This window comes from Zonotrichia albicollis, chromosome 8 (genome assembly GCF_047830755.1).
Source record: "Zonotrichia albicollis isolate bZonAlb1 chromosome 8, bZonAlb1.hap1, whole genome shotgun sequence".
Taxonomy (NCBI): domain Eukaryota; kingdom Metazoa; phylum Chordata; class Aves; order Passeriformes; family Passerellidae; genus Zonotrichia; species Zonotrichia albicollis.
In genome coordinates this window covers 30,159,680-30,180,524 of record NC_133826.1, presented here as the reverse complement: position 1 = coordinate 30,180,524, position 20,845 = coordinate 30,159,680, and the positions used below count along the sequence as shown (strand labels likewise).

At 41.7% G+C, this 20,845-nt stretch overlaps 1 protein-coding gene across 4 annotated transcripts in view; it reads right to left on the bottom strand.

The window, feature by feature from the left end:
- Positions 1-20,845, bottom strand: part of SUCO (SUN domain containing ossification factor) — a 38,951-nt gene that overhangs the window by 17,506 nt on the left and 600 nt on the right. For 3 of the 4 annotated variants that reach the window (XM_074546466.1, XM_074546467.1, XM_074546468.1), the window contains exons 2-9: positions 10,348-10,456; positions 7,705-7,800; positions 6,234-6,418; positions 2,536-2,676; positions 2,214-2,364; positions 1,147-1,267; positions 799-923; positions 273-340 (exon numbers count right to left, since the gene is read on the bottom strand). In XM_074546466.1, coding sequence (XP_074402567.1) covers positions 273-340; positions 799-923; positions 1,147-1,267; positions 2,214-2,364; positions 2,536-2,676; positions 6,234-6,418; positions 7,705-7,800; positions 10,348-10,456 — 996 coding nt within the window. The remainder of the gene's footprint in view (positions 1-272; positions 341-798; positions 924-1,146; positions 1,268-2,213; positions 2,365-2,535; positions 2,677-6,233; positions 6,419-7,704; positions 7,801-10,347; positions 10,457-20,845) is intronic. The other variant, XM_074546469.1, reaches the window with a different exon arrangement.

Sequence of the window (20,845 nt, the reverse complement as noted above, 5' to 3'; positions counted from 1 at the left end):
GAATCTTTATTTGAATGCTCAAGTGCTTTATCTGCCATAAGATAATTATGCAAAACTTACACATATTAAGATAAATAAAAATATCACCTTAATATTACTTGTCAATACCAGAGCTAGATTTCTATGGAAGACAACATAAATTATCTTGTGCTAATTCTGCCAGAGTTCCTCACACACCCATTCCAAGGAGCAACACATCAAGGTCAAGTCAGTCCCACAGCAATGGAAAACTGTAATCACTCCTGAAACAATTATGAACCTCAGGAACCTACCAGATTTTAGTACTGCAAGGATTGAGCATATAAAGGTCCATGTTTTCCATCAAAATAGCTGAAGTGCTCTGTAGAAAGAAAAAAAATTGCATTTTAATTTGCATGGTAGACACCAACAACATCAAGGATTTTTCCCCCCTTTCCAGCAATAAATTGGAAATTAGCTTTGTAGACAAGTATCAACAACACTCTGAGCAAGACAATTATCCAGGAGACAGCATCCCATACTGTGGGGCAATCATGGATTATTCACTGTGGTGAGCTCTTTAATATAACTCTGTTCAGTTTCTGTAGGAAGTAGACTCTGCTCCCACTTTCTGAATTCACTTAAAAAGATATCAAGTTCTATAACAATCCCTCTTAAAAAAAGCACTGATCACTGTTTACATCCTATTTTTATTAATCAAAATCCCAATAAATCCAGACACAGAACAACAACTTCACAAACCAGTGCTCAGTTTTTAAGTGTACTTTGTTGCATAACACTACACTAAAAACTGAACACTAATAGTTAATAAATGCTTACCTTTGCTTCTGGATTTGCTGCCAGAATTTTGGCACCACACTCTACAGAGGCATAGTTATTCCTGTTTTTCTGGACCTTTTTAGTGGAATGCTGCCCACCAACAGCAGAAGGGTGCATTGACTGACCTAGGAACAAGAAAATATTGCTACTATAACAAACCACACAAACAAGCAGTATTTGCACTGTCAGGGAACTTCTGCTCACTGCTTTTCTATAATGAAGGCTATTAATTAGGTAGTTCTAGCAGAAAAATGAAGTTCCAGGCTGCATTCCAAATGGAGACAGTCCTGCTATTCAGGAGATGACAGTGCTCTGTATTTAGACCAAACTAATGAATCCTGAACTTACTCTTTTCTTTCTCCACCTCCATGACTTTCTTCTTCCATTCATCAAATGTTGGAATGTCTCCAGGGTCCTTTGGAGTTATTACTGATGTAGGGTCAATTTCTCCTGTCTTCTTAAAGTCTTTCTGCAAAAGAAAGAAGCACTGATTGTGAATATTTTTCAGGACCAACAATGAAAACAAAGATGAACTTGAAAAAACAAAGCATGCTCTGATCAAGTCAAGGGCAGACACATCATTTGCACCCATGTTAACAACTTAGAGCCAATGTAAGCAAGATTATAAGCCAGAAAAAACAAGTGATGATTTGCTCTCAGAATTACAGATTATTTCACTGAAATACTGACAATTTTTGTGGCTAAGCTAATAAATTTTAAATAAAATGTAAGTCTTCTTCTCCAACACCTGCATTTTTGCTTTTCCTCTTCCTAATGAAGAAAGCTTTCCCTGTAGCAAAAATCTTTAAACATCAGTGCTTGTCATGACAGAATTCCAGAAGTTCTCTGGGATTTCTGAACATCTCAGAAACAGCAGAATGATTAAACATTAAAGAAACCATTTTAATTATCTCAGAAATAATGTTTTGGACTTGCCTGACACAGCAAAAACCCTGACAATTAAAATGCACATTACTCCATTTCAAGTTTTCATTTCTCCTTTGTACAAACATATTCAGCACACCACCAGATGAGTGAACAGTTTCTGGCAGACATTTCAAGTGTAGAGGTTATTTTGTGGACAATATTTTAGAGGGAGTTGCCAAGTGACAGTTTAAACATGATCCTAAAGCAGCAAAAAATGGTATTGCCATGGCCTTAGTCATTCTGATTTTAAAAAGAGTCTTATTAAAAAAACACAAGCTTTAGGAAGTACTTCACAACCAGAGCATGAAAAAAGTCATACAGTTAAGTACAAAAGGCCTGGCCAGCTACATATTCCATTGTAACAAGGGCCAAGTGATACTTCTGGGACAGAATAAAAGCACACCACATTTTTTACCAGTGGTAATAAAACCAGAGGGTGATAAAAATAAAAAATTACTCCTGCGTGCACTGACGAGATACCAACTTACCTCCCTTTTTAGGTTCTCTGAAGCATTAAGAGCAGATTTTTGCTCATCTGCCCCCTTTTCAGCTGCTGAAACTTTGGACTCAAACTCAGATTTTGTCTTCTTTCCCTTGCCATGTGAAGATGATATGTTCTCTATGTGCTGGCCTGCAAGGCTGGAAGTGTAAAGGGTATCAGGATGTGTAAATGGTCACCAGAGGCAGCATCACACTCACACAATACACAGACAAGCAAGCACATGCAGATGTTTGTTGCAAAGCCAGCACAGAAGAGAACAACTCCCTTTGAAGTGTTCAGAGGCACACACAGCCTGCTTGGATACTCACCTCTCTGGTGCACTGACAAAAGAGGAAGGCTCACTCTGAGGGTCAGCCTCAAGTGTCCCACCAATATCACAGTCAGGTTCTGACTGCTCAGCTTCACTAGAGCTGACTACAGGGGTATCAGCACGGGAATTCTCTATTGCACTGAAGGGAAACAAACAACAGCCTTTTTTAGCCTTCTGATCATACAAGGAACCCTGACAATCAACCACAAAGATCACTGAAAGGTTTAATAAAGCAACAGTCTCACAGAAATAATTCAGAAAAGAAGAATGAAGCATGCTGTATTTGTGGAAGTGCATTCTCAGCTGTACCCATGAAAGAACAGAATTTCCTTTTCCAGAAAGGAACTCAGAACAGGCTTCTCATCTCCCAGAACTCACATCCAACATCCTACCAAACACTGCAGTGCATAATTCTCCCAGCATCACTACAAGCTAACAACACCTTCACAGTTACCTGGCTGCCAGCAATTTTCTTTTCCCTTTCAACAAAGGAAACAAACTAGAGACTGAGTTCCCTCACTAAAAGCTCCTCATGTTCCCAAGCCAAGAGGCAGCAGTGAAACAGAACTTGGCTAAAACTGGAGGAGAACAGGGGGGAGAAAAGCAGAGCTAGCTTTTCTGCTAATGTATTTCTTTTTTTTTTGCTGGTGTAACAAAAATGAGGTAGCCCAGCAGACCATGATCCCAGCTGTACCAACAGCCCAAACCAGCTCCTCTGTCACTGCTTCACCTCCTGGCTCCCAGGAAGGCTGAGCACACCTCAGACAAATGCTGAGACACAAACCCAACTGCAAAGCTCTCCTCTGCCCTTCAGGAATGAAGCAATGGGTGGGGATGGGCAAAGAGTGACTTTCAGGTGACAACTTCTGACTGTCCCCTCCCCTCCAGCACAGGGATGGCTCCCATGCTGCTCAGATACAGCCAGGTCTAAGGAAAGGCTTTGCTCTGCCTTCTCCATTTCCACATAAGCTTTCCTTAATGGAAGCAGCAAACTAGGTTAATCCAGTATCATGACAGAGCTGCCAAAACACAAACAGCACGTCAGCAACTTAAAAGGGAATCTTTTTGGTTCCCTGACTGCTACAATTATCAACAGAAGCAGCTGCAACCAACCCAGGGAGACAATTTTAGTTCCTTTCATATGATAAATTTCCTGTGGTATAAAACAAAAAACTCCTAGGTATCCCAAGACTTTTTGCTATGTAGAAAAATCTAACAAACATCATGAATCCAAGAATTTATTAGCTATAAACAAAGAGTATTTACCCTGTAAGCCCCAAAATGCCTCCATCTGAGATGAACAGTGTTTGGGTCTGCATGCAACTCTTTACTGACTAAATAATGCTGACCACTACACAAAACTGAAAAGCTGCACATATTCTCCATTTCAGTGGGTAGGTGACACTATGAATAATTATCAACTGAATAAAATATGGGACAAGAATGAACTTAAGAATTCCTTGCTCTCAGGGTGTACCTGACTGGCCTCAAGTAACTAATTTTGGCAGAAAGTGAGTCTAAAAGCTGTAGTGCTCCCTCTCCTTTGAGTATCTTCTTTTTTCCTTCATTTTTAAAATGAATTATCAAGCTCATTTTGCACAGCATGTTCCTTACTTACAGACAAAAAGAGCTCAGATTATTTTTCAGTAATTTTTCCTCAGATTAGACTTAAGAAGAAAAGTTACACTCAGTGCTGTTCTAAAAAAAGATTCACTACAAAGTAAAACTTGTTTGGGATAAAATTCCTTTCAAAATATTTTGACTAAGAGGTTCTGCTGAAATATTAGACCAGTAACACCTGAGAGAGCTGGACTTGGTTACACTGTCAGGAATCACATTTAAACCAGCAAAAAGGTAAAAACTGTCTGAAGATAACAAATGCAACTGTGTCTTTTTAAAGACTTTGTTTAAGTGTAGAGCTGGACCACAGCTGGTTTGGATATTCATCTGTTCAGTAAGAGACCACCTGTGAGTACTGAGAGCTGAAGTGCAGTTTGAAATAACACATAAACATTATTTTTTTAGCTTCTCTGCTACACCAGGTCTGCCCTCTCTTCCTGTAAATGGCACTGGTGTCACAACTGCACTGCCCAGCATGAACTCATCCATCAGGTGCTCCAAAGCAAGTTTCTATTTTCATTTGTTTCCAAACTCCTGTCTTTGGAGTGCAGCACTCCCAGTATTCCCCAGCTGTGACAGGCAGACCATTTCCAACAATTACCAGACACCAAGCTGAATGTTTCAAAGAAAATAACATCCTGTCTCCTTCTAGGACCTGACAACAGCAGAGCTTACAACACATTACACAAATAAATCAGTGGAGTAGTCAAAAAAAAGGTATAAAAAGAACAGGCTGAAGCTACATTCCAATTTTGCCTTATAAAAACTGCACATTTTGGAAGGCTTCCAATTAAAGACACTGATGAAATACCAAAATGTGTTTAAGTGTTAGCCCTGACAAACTAGGCAAGATCAGCCAGCAAACAACATTTCCATACCTTTTCTATGATAAAGAAACAAAATTTGGTAAAGCAGAAAAACTGAAATCTTAAAAAACCTAAGCCACGAAAGACAAGCCTACTTCATTTTCACTGTGTTAAATTTTTATCCAGCAAAATACTTCATCTTTATCAGCAGTCAGAAAACAAGATTACTTCCCTTAGCACACACCCAAAAGCCCAACAGGACTTTGTGAAAATCCTTGGATGATCACACACAAATTTCCATACTACAGCTCACATCTGACAGCACAACATCCCACAAGAAAAGGGAAACAAAACCAAGAACATGAACTCCAGAAAGCTGCCTGCAGCACAGGCAGCTCTGCAATACACCACTGAGCACTGGAACTGAACTGCCCTGACTGCATTTATAGAAGAATTTGCTATTTTGTCAAAAGTCTCTTTATTATCACAACTTGAGACTCTCTGTTTTTAAGTCCCAAGATAAAATTCTGCAGAGTTCCTCCCTAACTGAAGGCAGAGGCCATTGCTGGAGCAGCCTCAGTGCTTGCTGACACAGATGTGAAAGCACATTTGTGAAGGGCAGAAATCCTCATGGTAAAGCCCTGAGGGTTTTTATAGCACAGATTATCTAAGCATGTTGGCTTTTTTCAGAGCAGAGGCTCAGAAACTGCTCAGGGCAATGGGATCCACCTCATGCAAGTGCACAACACTGAGGGACTGCTGGCACACTCCATCAGCACTGACATGTCCCTCACAGATTTTATGAAAAATCCCTTTGCCAGGATCTTTTCTCCTGAGAAGCTGGGAAGCTTCAGCTTCTCCATGTTTTGCTACTTTGGAATGTTATTTGGAGAATTGTTTACCCAACATGTGAATTGTTTTTAATTAATGGTCAATAATAGCCAGCTGTGTCAGACTCTGAGTCTGTCACAAGATTTTATTATCATTCCTTTCTAGCTTTCTGATGTATCCCTCCTTTCTCTTTCTTTTTTTTTATATAATATAATAAAATAATAAATCAGCCTTCTGAAACATGGAGCCAAGATTCTCATCTCTTCCCTCATCCTGGGGACCCACAAACACCATAAAGCAGCAAAACAACTGTGGGGAGCAATCCCACCTTATCCCCACTGCACATCTTAACAAGGGCAGAGTAAGTGAGATTCTCTCAAAGACCAAAAGAAGAAAATTGAAGTGAGATTCTCTCCAAGAACAAAAGAACAAAGCTTACTCAGGCTGTGAGACTGGAGGTATCTCTGAGGTAGGTGAACTGGAAGTGTTTTCAGTGCTTGGGACTATGCTGGGGGAAGCTTCGTGTACATCTACTGATGGTGGACTCACAGCTTCAGGCTGGCTTGTTTCACTTATTTCTGTTGTCTGTAAAAACATTCCAGGTGAATTTACATTTTTCAACACCTGAGGAAGAAAAGCATTCACACAGTAATATCTAACATGGAGTTCTAACAGTGTGGATTTCTGTCAGAAATTCATTTTCTTTCTTCCTAGACCTAGGGGGCATTCTGTGCTACTCTGAGACAGCTGCAATAATCATGTAAAAATATCAACTGCAGCAGGCCTGTGCAACAGCTTCCTCAATGATGCATTTCTACAGAGCCTGCCATGAGAAAAGCAGTTTGAACATTGCAGCAACCAAAAAGAACAGTTCTATTTGCATGTTCCATTACAATAAAATTTACTGGTTTTATCCTACATTTTAGAGAAGGCTTTTAATTTCATCACTCCAATGGAGTTCCAAAATTACTTAAAGCTTCTTCCAGGCTCTAAGTGAAGAAAGAGATAAATCACTTTTCACTTTTGAATGTTTAGTAGTCTTTAGTCTTATTTATTCTAAGTCTTCAGTTGTCACAAGCACACTCAAAATGTGTAACTCTGTAATTTGTAACTCTGAAAGAGCATGCAACCACTGGAACAGGTCAGATTAACTCCAGCAGCAAAAAAAAAGGAAATATTATTGTACAAAAATCTCTTGTCAATACCTACATTACTCTGTCATCTCACTAAACATGAAGGGGTCAGGAAGTTTTAACATATTTAAACACCCAAACCATGAAATAAATATTCTGAAGTATGTCCTGTGTATGGTATCTTGTAAACTACATACACAGGACATAGTTCAGAATATCTGTAAACTAATAGTTTAGATATCTTGTTCTTAGTTCAGATATCTTGTAAACTAAACAAAAATATGTAATCAAATAAATAATCTTTAACAGTTGGTTTGTAACATTTATCAAGCACTGACTTTACAGTATCAATGGCACAGAGCTGAAACACAACCCTTTTCCCATTTTAACAAAGGAAATGAAAATGACAGAAGCCATGAAGGATCAAAGCTAAAATGGACTGCTATAATCACCAAGCCTGATCTACATAAAAGACCTCAGAGAAAAGACTTTATGTTTTATTTATAGACATCCATACCTACAACATCCAATTTTAATTTATCTTGGAAAGTTTTTAGTCAGTTCCTCCAAACACTAAATTACTCATTATTTATGCACATGGGAAATGCAAGGTCTGTTAGCTCACACATTTTCTCTTTTACTGGAAACATGAGTCTGACAGCAACCCACTGTACAGGTGAAATGTGAGAGATGGTTCCTATGAACTTTAGATAACCAAAATGAAAGACTTGAAATCCAAGAAGCATTTGAAGACAGTGAATGAAACAAAAGCCTTGCCTGGTCAGATTTTGTCAAGTCATTGAGCAGCTCTTCCATGGAGTAAGTGCGTGTGCTGGAGTCCTCAGGCTCCAGGCTGGGAGCAGCCTCTTCCCCCTGGCACAGTGAAGGTGGAACATCAGTGATTCTGCAGCCACTGCAGCTTCCTCTGGGACACTCAACAGCAGCACCTCTTTCACCAGCAAAACATCCACAACTAAGCTGCATTAATCTTCAGAACCACTGCCCACCCGTGTTCCCAATCTCATCTGCACAAAGACTACAGCAAGTTAAAATGATTCAATTGAATCTTCCCTGAAAAGACCATTTTAGCACTGTTTAATTCAGTTTGTTTGCTAAGGAGAGTTTCTCGTTCTTCTATGACTTCCTGTCACAGACACATTTTATGGAAAATCCTTTCCTTAGGATTTTTCCTCCTGAGAAGCTGAGAGGCCTCAGGAACAAAATGTAAACATTGATTATCTGCTGCTGTGGAATGCAACAGGTGCATCTGGGATTGGTCTCATGTGGTTGTTTCTAATTAATGGCCAATCACAGTCAGCTGGCTTTTGTTATCATTCCTATTCTATTCTTAGCTAGCCTTCTGATAAAATTCTTTCTTCTACTATTTTAGTAAAGTTTCACTATAATATATATCATAAAATAATAAATCAGCCTTCTGAAGCATGGAGGCAGATCCTCATTTCTCCCCTCGTCCTTGGACTCCTGCAAACACCATCACAATTTCCCATGTTGACAAACCCTCCCCTATCTCCCTGCTGCCCAAAAGAGGAGAAAAAGAAAACTCTAAGCTGACTTGCATCAGACAGCCACCAGAAAACAACACGTGGCACATTTCAGTTGTAGCAGCCTTATCAGCAGAGCTACAGTAATTACACAAACCTGCCAGAACCTTGTAAAGCAACCTTTTCTCCTACAGTGAAAAATTCACCATCAAGAGCAGTGAATTCACAAAATAAAAAGTATCAGCACTTGAGGGGAAAAAAGTTTTAAACCCACCAGACTAAAACTAGCAACAATTTACACTTGCCTTCAAACTTTAAGTTATGACTACAAAATATGCAAGCTGGTTTTGAGCAATACTTTAAAATACAGCAAGAAATGTGGTAGAATTTACACCCATTTTGTTTTCTAAGGGCTATCTAAAACCCTGTGGCCAAATACTGCAGGTGCCAGTGCTCAGACCCAAAATGGGCTGCTGTGTACAACACTACATGATATTCATTTGAGAGAATTAAGCATCCACTGAAGTGCAGGAGCTACAAATCTGAGCTGACAAACCTCAGAGACAACTGAGCAATATTTTCCCCTAAATAACTATTAATTCCCCATCCCAGTCCCTAAGATGAAATAGCAGCAATGGCTGAAGAGACAGCTGATCTAAGGCAAGCTGATCAAGGCTGCAGAGCAGGACAGCTCCAGCAGCCTAATTAGGAGAAACAGACACTTGGTTACCATTTCCCATCCACCCAAGAGATCTTTAATGAGTCTAACAGTCTAACATTAGTTTTCACATCCTTGGGTTCAAGTTCAGAAATCTGCTTACCTATGCATCCACATTAACAGAATGAAAGGAAGAATGTTACAGAGTAGGAAATCATTTACCAGTGGTTTTCCAGTCTCAAAGCTTACTTAATCTTTCCAGTATTATTGCATCAGACATTAAATTCAAGCAGAACTACTTTTTAGGCAGCCTGAGGAACAGGAATGCTATTTGGCTGCACAAGCTGACCAAAAAAAAAAAAAAAATAGAGCTCCCCTAGTTGGTGCAATGCTTAAGAAACTACAATATTTAAAGGGATTTTTTATGGTCAGGAAGCTCTCCACTTGAGCCAGCTAGACTGCTCCACACACATTTTCTGAGTTTACTGTGGCAAAGAAAAGATTTTTTGGAATGAGGACTGTGATTAACACTACTACAGATTGCTGGAGGAAATAGGAAAACCAACATATCAATATTACCCATGTTTAGAATAGGACTGATTCTGTAAATAAATAAAGAAATGAATGAAATTATCATGATTTTCTGACTCAACAGCTTGGGAATTCACTATGCAATGCAAGATGCAGAAACTTGCCATGAGTTAATCAGGGTGGGACAATTACACTCAATTAACCTGAAGTGCTGAGTAAAGTAAAAATGAAAGGAACCACAGCTTATTTATTATACTTTTCAGAAACATATTTTAGCCTTCTTCAGTTTTAATGCAAAGTGATAAATACTGACTTGAACCAATTAATCTTAAATCTTCTCTTTAGGATAACTATCATCTGTACACTGGTTTTAATACAACACAGATGGAAGTGGCCTGGACTTACCCAGTCCATCCATGCCTATTTGTGGTTCTATAGAGCCCCACATTTTCCCAGTGCCCACTTATAATATCTGGCCACCAAATTAAAAAAAAATTAAATTTTTTCAGTAGGTTTACTATTCATTCCTTCTCTTGCCCCAAACTATCTACCTGAATTGTTGCATGACTGCAAGAAATGAAGTAAAGGAGAATAAAAACATGGGAAGATATCACTGCTCAAACAACTGAGTACATTAAACATTCTGGCCTTGAAGACCCTATGAAGAATGTTAATTTACAATTTAATATTGATTCAGAGTGAGTAATTAGCATGATGGATCCAGCATACCTTTTCCTGGACATTTTCATCCTCGCTGGCCAGGGCACAAGCATCACCTGAAGCATACTGCACTGCTGATGAGAGAGTGTCTTTACAAAAGACATTCCAAACAGGAAGCCTAAAAAAAAAGTGGAAAAGTTTTATTTCAAATGAAATTTTAAAATTCCCTCAGCATTGTCTTCCTCAATCTTCTTCAGCTGTTCCCATGAGACATCTAAAAAATAGATGTACAGTTCATGGATACTCATTCATAAAATGCATTTGAGGATTCACCAGAAGTAGTTAGCAACAGAAAACACCACAAATTTACTACTTCCAAAAGAAAAAAGCATCACAAACCAGATCCTGGAGTGTCACCACATCACAAAGTGAAAGCTGGCACAAATTAGCTAAGTTACAGCAAGTTAGGAACAAGATGAATCAACATCCTTTGTCACAAAGCAATGAGATATTTTTAGCAATCATTATTACTAAGCAAAAACTTAAGTCACAGACTAAAAACCAAAATCTCCTTAATCAGAGTCTACCTGAGGAGGTTTCATACAGTCAACATCACCTAGCACACTGAAGAAAATTAGAGAAAATAAGTACACTAAAAAAAAGCCCCAGGCAAAACCTCTCATGATATTTGTTTGGTACTTTTTCCCAACAGCTTTAGCTGTCAGCAGAAATGGATTTATTTCTGCAGAAAAGCAGCCATCCCCCTACAAACACTTGTACTAGAAGGCATCTTTTCTTTCTCATCACACACAGTCCCTTCACACCCTAGGGAGCAGCTGCACAGAGAACCAGCAGGCCTGGAGGCCCAAAGGTTTCCATGCTGATTCCAACCAAGGCCAGCACAACATGGAGCAAATGAAGCTTTTGTGGAGTCTACAACAATGCTGGAACACCAGCCAGCCACCACTTTAAACACAAACATTTTCCATCCAGGAAATGCTGTTTACATAACAATCAGGTGATTGGGATGACCTCCTGTGAACAAACACAAACATCACCTGCACCCTGAAAACAAGAGCCATCTTCTCCTCACAGGAGAGACAGAAAAATCTGAATGCAGCAACCCTCTGACAATGGTTTTGAGCCATGAAACAGCCTTAACATTAATCACAACAGTAAGATTATTAGTAGGTCATTATTCACTTACACAACTGGGATCACTATTGCTTAGAATTTCAATTACCAGCTTTCTTCAAACTTGAATTTCAACTTTATTGGGAGGTCTGTGCAGTGTAGACTCCACTAAGAAGAAACCCATGAAACAACAGACTACAGACAAGTCTTAAATATGTTAAGTTTCATGCATATACATATATAAAATAAATATAAATATGTGTATTTTTTCAGTGTCTCTCTCCACAGTGAACAAGGAACTTGTGGGATCTGACATATCATGGAGATGAGCAATACAAGTGCTCCACCTCTGTCTCAGCCCCAAAGCACCTCAGTAATTTTTCTTTTTGAGGTAGCATTTTTCCTCTATACTAAATGAGAGCCTTCAAGTCAGGCAGAAGCAGCTGCAGTTAGTGGAAAATAAAGAAGTGAATGGAAGGTATGAAAATAGTAATAACCACACATTGTAGCAGGTACAAAGTCTCACATCTCAGTTGAAAATTAGGCATAAGCTTCTCACACAAATTCCCATCCCATCATGTTAGTATTGAGTTTTCCATCAAACCTCTGTCCCACCCTATGCACAGGAGGCTGAGCATGAATGAAATGTTACCAGATTTCTATGGCTTTATTACCTAGCTCTCACTTGGAAAAATTAGTTATGCAAATACTTTGAGTCATTTGTATTTCTGAAAAGGGGTTTCAATCATTTCATGGTGAAATTCCCAAGCTGTTAACTCCAGTACATCTCTTTAGAGATACAAGGACTCCCTGGTACTTCACAAAAATACACCAAAACATGAAATATTACAGAGCATCATCCCACTCCTTCATTACTCAGGCACAGGCATTTGCTTCCCATTTCACTTCCACTCTGGGGGGCACCTTGGGGGAGCTGCACAGAACAGCAGGGGCAGAAAAGGAAACATTTCAATGGCTGTGAATTTTAAAACACAAGGTCTACCCTCACAAATGCACAAAAAAGCACAGAAGGCATGTATTTCTTACCTTCACCTATTGAGAGATTTCATGCAAGAAATCAGGCTTTATCAGGTCACAGACACAGATTTTAGAAGAATGCAGGCTGGCAGCTCAGATTTAAGTTACTCTGACATGATCTGCGTCCAATGTCTGTCTGACTTCTTTTCCAAAATTCTTCTAGGTCTACTCCCCAACTCCAACAAGATGCCTCAAGTCTCCCAAAAGCCCTCCAAGCTAGGGAGGGGACTGAGACCTCATTTTTTGTGTGTGTGTGTGTGCAAGCACCCACAGGAAAGCCTGATCCCTCCTGCAGCACAGCATGCAGCTCACAGGATGCATCACTCATCACACAGAGCACTCAGAACACAGAATCGTGAGACACCAGCCACGCTGGGAGAAGTCAAGTTAACAACCTTATCAACACCACCAGCAGTAGGCTTTTTCCCTCTGACTTCTAACATTTTGCATATTAATTCAACAGGCTTCTTTAGCTGAAAGGATAGAGCTCACAATAAAAATAACCAGGAAAAAAACCCCAACAAGGAAACCAAGTGGTAGTTTACAGAGAGCAAAATTCCCCTTGAGCTGAAGTGAGCTGCAGTGGAAGCAGAGCAGTTTGTGCACACAATAACGTGTCTGTCCCTGCCTTGGGAGCCAGGAGTGGGATCTGAGTGCTGACTCAGAACTGAGCAGACCCAATGCCCCAGCGAGATCAGATCAGTCCCCAGAGACAGCCTCAGGTACAAGGTAGATCTTCAGATGAAGAGATTGTTCCAAACACTTAACCCACAGCTGCTGACTTACGTGGATACTCAAGTTTTCAATAGTTCCATTTTTGTAAGCATGACTCAAAACACCACCTGCTATTAAACCTCATCAAGAACAAAGCAGCTTAAGCATGACTCTTTGTCCTATCATTAATGCAGTTTAAAAGCTATTTTCTCTAATAGCACCACCAACTTTCCAGCTTGATGTGCACAAAGCCAAAAGAAAGGCTGCAAGCTCAGACAAAGCAGCAGGGGTGGGTGGGGGAATCTTTACTCTGCTCAGGGCAGGCTCACACTGTGGGTGCCCACTGAAGCAGAAATGGTTGGATGGTTCACTACACTCACTGCTGCACAAATTGCCCATGCCCTGCTGATGAACGTTCTGCCTTTGAAAAGGAACACACTGAAATTCATAAGTGCAGGTGGTTTTGAAATTGCAGTGTAGTTTCATGTGAAAGGCCATGCACTTCTGATTTGGCTGAAACTCTTCAAGTAATTGTGCAGAGAACTACCAGAGATGGTGAAGCTATGGATAACTGTTCTGACAGGCATAAAAATCAAGTAGAAAATAACTAACTGGTAAGAAAAATTAATCATACAACTCACAGCTAAAAAAAAATTCAAAATATGAAGGTAAGAGGAGTTTTTCCACAGCTTGATCAGAGAGAAAGAGTTTAAGCTTTCCTTTCCAAAGACTGCATACAACAGTGACACACAGCTTCAGTTCAAACACATCTGCCCCCAAAATTATAAATTTCATAGATTCTCCCAAAACAAGACCTATTTCTGGACACTGCAGAGCGAAGCAGTTCAGAACAGTTTACATTTGGCACCTGCAAGCCAGAGGAATCTGAAGCAAAGGGAAAAGAAAAGGAATTTATCACCAGTGCAGCAATTCCAAGCCCTCCCTGGGACAGATGCCACAGTGCAGCTGTGCCAGTGCCCGGCAGCTCAGAGGGGAAAGAAGATGCCACTGTCCCTGCCAGGGGACAATTCCATACTCAAAACACTGACAGATCATTGCAGAGGAGGGGTTGGAGCCAGCAGAGCAGGCTGTGTTTGCTGAACATCACCTTCATTACAGAGTAAGTGAGTTCAGATTAACAAGCCTGAAATTATAAAAGGGAAGGGAAGGGAAGGGAAGGGAAGGGAAGGGAAGGGAAGGGAAGGGAAGGGAAGGGAAGGGAAGGGAAGGGAAGGGAAGGGAAGGGAAGGGAAGGGAAGGGAAGGGAAGGGAAGGGAAGGGAAGGGAAGGGAAGGGAAGGGAAGGGAAGGGAAGGGAAGGGAAGGGAAGGGAAGGGAAGGGAAGGGAAGGGAAGGGAAGGGAAGGGAAGGGAAGGGAAGGGAAGGGAAGGGAAGGGAAGGGAAGGGAAGGGAAGGGAAGGGAAGGGAAGGGAAGGGAAGGGAAGGGAAGGGAAGGGAAGGGAAGGGAAGGGAAGGGAAGGGAAGGGAAGGGAAGGGAAGGGAAGGGAAGGGAAGGGAAGGGAAGGGAAGGGAAGGGGCAAAACCAAACACCTTTAGCTGTGAGCAAGTCCTGCAGGTCTGGGAGTGCTGACTGACAAAGGGAAAAGGCTCTGCAGGAATGAGGGGCTCAGCACATCCACAAGCAAGCTCTGCAGTCAGCAGCAACCTGCCTGGCAGCACAGGGCAAACAGGGAACCTCCTCTCTCCCCAGCAACTTCATGGGATCAAGCTTTCCCTCCCAACACCTCAGCCAGGAGCACTTGGATTTGAGAGCCTGCAGAACAAAGGAAATGTCGTGGAAAATGAAGAGCAGGACATTATTTCAAGCAGCCACAGGAGAAAAGCCACTTGCAAGACACTGAACCTCCCCAGACACAACACTCATTTCTGCAGGTGAAGTGGAAACACAGCTTGATAAATGCAGAGAAGAACCATTAATCTTCTTCAATACAAGTAAGAAAACCCCAACAAAGAAAACAACACTATTCATTTAGAAGCCATTTATTACCACAGAAGAGCAGCATGTGTTACTAAGATAATTTTGAAAGTTAGGATGGATCTGTAAGGGAGGAAAAAGCTGCAAACTAAAAGTACAGATCTAGACTAAGCATCACTGGTATCACCTCATTTCCTACCACTAACTAGATTCACATGCTCAAAAAAAAAAAACTCAAGACCAAAATAGCTGAAATTGGAGCTTTTTTTGCAAATCCTTTACCAATCTGTGGTATTTTGCAATTAAGTTTTTAATAGCTTGCCCACACTTTGCAAAGAATGTGCTCTCCATACAGTTATTTCACTTATTCAGAGGAGCTGAGCACAAAGATTCTTCTGACCATACTGAATTTCACAGCTGCATACAATGAGATTCCAACCTTTGGTTTCAAATAGGGCTTTCAGCATTTTAAATACTGAAAGCATTTAAATCATCAGCATGCACAGCTTGCAAAAGGAGCTTCCAGGAGCAGCAGATCCTTTATCAGACTGAACTGATTTACTGCATCCCCCCTTGAGCCACACGGGAATCTGCACCCTCTGCTCTGCTCTGGAGATTATGGAGACATTCCAGTAAGTCCTGAGGGGGGAAGAAAGTCAGCTCTGAGCCAAGGAATGCTCAGATAGCCAACCCAAGAAGACAGAGTGCAACACAATATTTGCTTTTGACTGTCCACTGTTCTCCCAGGTTAAACAACAGAAGCCAACTTCATTCCTTGCTCCAAGGGTTACTCCCATTCTCTCCTGGGAGAGATAACAGCACCTTCACAGACTCTGCTCCAGTGTAACACTGACACAAAGCTCCTCTTCCTCAAAAGGAGTATCCAGGTGCCCTACTTGAGGCACTGAAAGCAGGGCAGATGTCACAACCCCCTCTGGAAGCACCCAGAGGAACAGGCAGTTCCTGGTGTTTCTCTGGAACACACTTCTGCAATACTGAAGGAGGATTACAGAAGCTCCCTGCATTCTCAAACTCTAGTTATTTTCTGTGATGCAAGAGTTTGGTGAAGAAAAAAAAAATCCACAAAAAAACCATGATGGGAACCACAGACATGTATCCCAGATATCCTATCCCAGACATGTAGGATGTATTTTTAATGGGCTTCTTATCTCTAAGGGATTTCAGCATTATCTTGATTGCCATTTCAACACCCAGCCAAGCCAAGTCATTGCCATTCCTTTGTGCACCTGAGCTGATTTTTGAACTGTCAGAACCTTTTGCTAATATTCCAATCCAGTTTGTCATTCGTGGGACCAGTCTGTTACACCAGTTATTTCCAGTAAGAATTAAGGAAGCTTTCAGATTTACAGTCCTAGGTTAACCTGGTTTTGGCTAAAATTTTCATGCACATCCTCTCCAGAGTGAACTTTAAAAGACACTGCATGTCCTCTCCTTGAAAAAGGCACAGAACTTCCCAAAAGCTGGATCCCTAATGAAAACTAAAGACAAGAAAAAAACATCTCTGTACAAGACACAGCAAGAACATCAAAGTGAAAAAGAGCTAACAGCAGCTCAGAGAAAGACATTGCAGCAAGAGTTCAAATGAAGTGCTCAAGGCAGACATTGCACTGCAACAGGCAAGGTCTCCTTCCCCAACACAGACACCTCGTGATGGCAGAGGCCACCTCAGTACACCATTTGCATAACAAACAAACTAACTTGAAGTTTCTAGGACAAATCTTTCAGAAGATACTGCATGAAAGCAGTTCACCGATTTCCAAATCATTTTAGAAGGCAAAATATTCAATAATTGATTGAGCCAAGCCCTTGAGCCCCTGCTGGCATGTACAACCTTCACTGGGCACATTTGATTTTCATTTGTAGGAGTCCAAGAGCTCCAGGGCAGCTTTTGTCCCAACCTTAACCACAGAGCAAAGACCCTTCCCAACAGGATACTCCACACCTAGGAACACACTTTCCACTCTGAAATCAGATGCCTGCAACAACAGTTCTGATTGTATCAGTGCTCAAATCATTTCATTTCTTCCTGCTAGAAAATGCACACACTCTTTGTTTTAGTATCAGCCTTTTGAAAAGATTTAAGTACTCAAGAGGAGAATCAGCAGATAAAATTCTGAACTTCTGCAGAAGTTACTTGTGTAGTCCTATCCAGATCATGAGGGCAGTCATGAAAAAAAACCAAAAATAGGATTCCAGTGGTAAGGGGCACATGAATGAGGCACACTGGAACACAAAGCTCTCACTCACACCTGTGTGCTATTAACAGAGGAGAGCTCTAGGTGTGAGCCACAAGTCAGGAATGAGGCAAATGAAGGTTCAATCAGCAAAAGCCCCATGTGAGACCCCTGGTGTGGTTTGCACAGCTCTCACCTGTGAGCAGCAGCAGCAGCACACACTGAACCTGCTGGTGCTGCCACAGCCCAGTCAGGACTGAGAATGCAAAGCCAAACTAGAAATATCTACCATTAAAACCCACACATAATTAACAGGGGTGAATAAAACCCAGTATCCTGTACTTGGTAACCCAAGTTTCACTCCTGGCTGTGCCATTGACCCAAACCCACCTTTGCAATTTTCAGGGTACACTCTCATGGTGGATTTCACTCAGAGCTCCTAGGCCAGGCTTTGCCATCAAAACCAGCACATCTTGCTGCTAAACCACTTTGGCACAAGGCATTTCCTGGTGCAGGATACTCACAGAGTAACAGCTGAAGGATCCTGACCCCCATCCTCCTTTCACTCCCAGCTGTAAACCCAAGCAGCAGAGTTAATAAAAGCTAAGTAGGTCAGGATATGGCAATGAACTTTCTGGGATAGAAAGAGAAATTACTGGATGCATGATTTCTTTATTAAACTCCCAATTAAACTTTGGAAGTGCAGCTTATGGCAGGAAAAGCTGATGTCAGAATAATTTATACAGGTCACTCTTCCAACAGCCACCACAGCTGCTCTCACCTCACAGAGTCCTGCTATCCCACAGGCTTCTAAACCCCCTCCACTCACTCAGCTCTGGATAGAGGCACAAAGCTCCAAACCCTGCAAGTTTGAAATGTATTTTTTACATTATCATGCACACAAAGGGATTAAGCGGAGCATTAAGGAATTCAGGACCACAGCAGACATTTGTCAGGCACACAGGAGGCCCCAAACTGCACAGATGCCCATTATTTTTGAGCACTACATCCCTCCAGCAGGAGGATTTCCCCAAAGCCATTCTGTTCCTTTGACACTTGGAACAATCCTGTTGGCTCAGGGCTGTCAGAGCTTCAGAAAACCTCAAATGCTGATAACTGACCCAAAGAGCATCACATCCCCTTCACTGAAAAGGCACAGTTTGGCAAACAACCCCCTACTCACTCTTGTGCTTCTCTGTGCCTCTCCTAAAACACTGCCACACTTCCAATGCCCAGGATGACATCTTCCAGTTCAAATCAGTTTTTTTCCCTCCACTTGATCCTTACTAATCAGTATTTCCCCACTGAACCAACTCTCTTAGGTGAGCTTGAAAATGCAACAGGAGAGATTTTGAAAATTCCCATTTCAAGCTTAGGTTCAAGGGAAGAAGCAACAACTACTCAGAAAGAAATTAAAGCCCAGGTTAAAAAAAAAAGGGCAAGAAGTCCAAACAGCCCCAAGTGTTCTTTGAGCAGCTGTTTTGTCTCATGGGTTTTTCCCTGGTTTTGGGGTTCATCTGTTGACACCTATAAGGATAAAAATTTCTTTCTTACTAGCACAAAGTCCTTTGAAAATTACATCTCAAAACAACTAAATTTAAAAAGCCAACATTTATAACAAAATTCTTCCATTTGCTATTGGAAATTTCTTAACTGCTGAAGTGAACAAAGGTGCTGATTTTCTTTATAGTAAAAAATTACATAAATCACAACTTATCAACTTCTGTACTCCACCAACAATGCAAGAACCAAGAGACTTCCAAGATTTTCTAGTTACAACTCTGACATGGCTGTGAAATTAAATCACTCCCAAAGCCAACTCTCAAACTCTCCATTGTGAATCCATGCTTGAACAGCAGTCCAGCACACTGGAGCTGCATCCCTCAACACTTAAATGAATCCAGTGGCTCCTAAGCCAAGGCAGGCAGTGAGCAGGCTGCTTTTCTCAACTCTCTTTTAGAGTTTTGCATTGGGGCACTCCACTGCAAGCTCTGAGATCAGCTCAGGCACTGCCTGAAAGAGCAATCCCCTTTGAAGGGCAGCAAAAAGAGCAGCTCCATCCTCCTCCTACCCACAGCAAAGGGGAACACAGAGGTTGGCAGAGATTTACAGAACATTACTCCAACAAGATAGCTGAACGTGACATTCCTTCTTTAATATGGAATTATCCTGAAAAAAAGCTGAGTTTTTCACTAAATCAAGTCCTGGTGAAACAGCAGACTAAGAATACAGCAAGAAAAAAATCAACCTGCCCACCTATTGATCATTAGGCTAAAATCCTCTTCCACTTATAAATTACCTGAAAGCAGGAACAGATTGTCAGCCCTCAAGGCACTCCAAAGTGCTTTCCTAACAGGACTCCTAGCTGTACAACTACAACCTCCTGCCAGAACTTCACTGCCCAAAGAGCAAAATCAAAGCAAAGCTGTCTGGAGACAGTTCCTGAGGCTCACAGCTCACCTGATGAAACCCACATGGCCAGGAAGTTTTTTTGTTTTACATTTTGCTAAATGTAAACACAGCAACCAAGTTTTCAAGCTGTGCTTTTGTCTCCAAAGCCCAGAATGTGATGACACGAACCAAAGCTGCTTCAGGACTGTCCAAACACAGAAACACAAGCAGCAGCAGCAGATTTGTAACTGATTGTGTAAAACAGAGGTGCCTGGGCTCTTCACCCAGCTGTGGGACCAGCCAGACCCTCAGGATGATCTCTTTATTTAAGCAGACTATCTGAACAATCTGCTGTAGTAATACACCAGAGTGTGGCTGCTCCATTTGCAATATTTGCAGTTTGCTGTTCAAGCAGGCTATCAGTTCTCAAACAGTGACTCACCAAGTTCAAAGAGGGCCAAAGTTTAAGAAGGTTGGAACTTACCATACAGAAATACATTCTACTAATATTTGTGTTCTGTTGGATGTCATCTCTTAAAGGAAGTTTGAAAAGAAAGCAAACAGGGGATGCTGGAACAAAGTACAGTTCAGGTAATCACTGTAAAAACGCTGTCAAAGGCATAATCAATGCAAAAGTAAGAGGGTTCATTTGGCTTAACTTAACAGACTCAGAGAAAGGATTCCAAGAATAAAGCACCATGATATTCCACATGAGAGTGCAAAAGCTCAGCCTGAAACTGGAAATGCAAGGATGCCTGTGGTGAAAGCACAGAGACAACAACACACACCTAACTCTGACCCTCGGTGTGTGTGGGGTCAGCCCTCACCTGCCGCTGCCGCTCCTGGCAGCGGGAATGGCCCTCCCGAGGGCTGTCCCCATCCCCAGGGTGTCACTGCCCCAGAACCCAGCCTGGCACCACTCACCTTCCCCAGGGTGTCACTGCACAGGAACCCATCCCGACACCGCTCACCTTCCCCAGGGTGTCACTGCACAGGAACCCAGCCCGGCACCGCTCACCTTCCCCAGAACCCATCCCGGCACCGCTCACCTTCCCCAGGGTGTCACTGCCAGGGAACCCAGCCCGGCACCGCTCACCTTCCCCAGGGTGTCACTGACAGGGAACCCAGCCCGGGCACCGCTCACCATCCCGGGCAGGCCG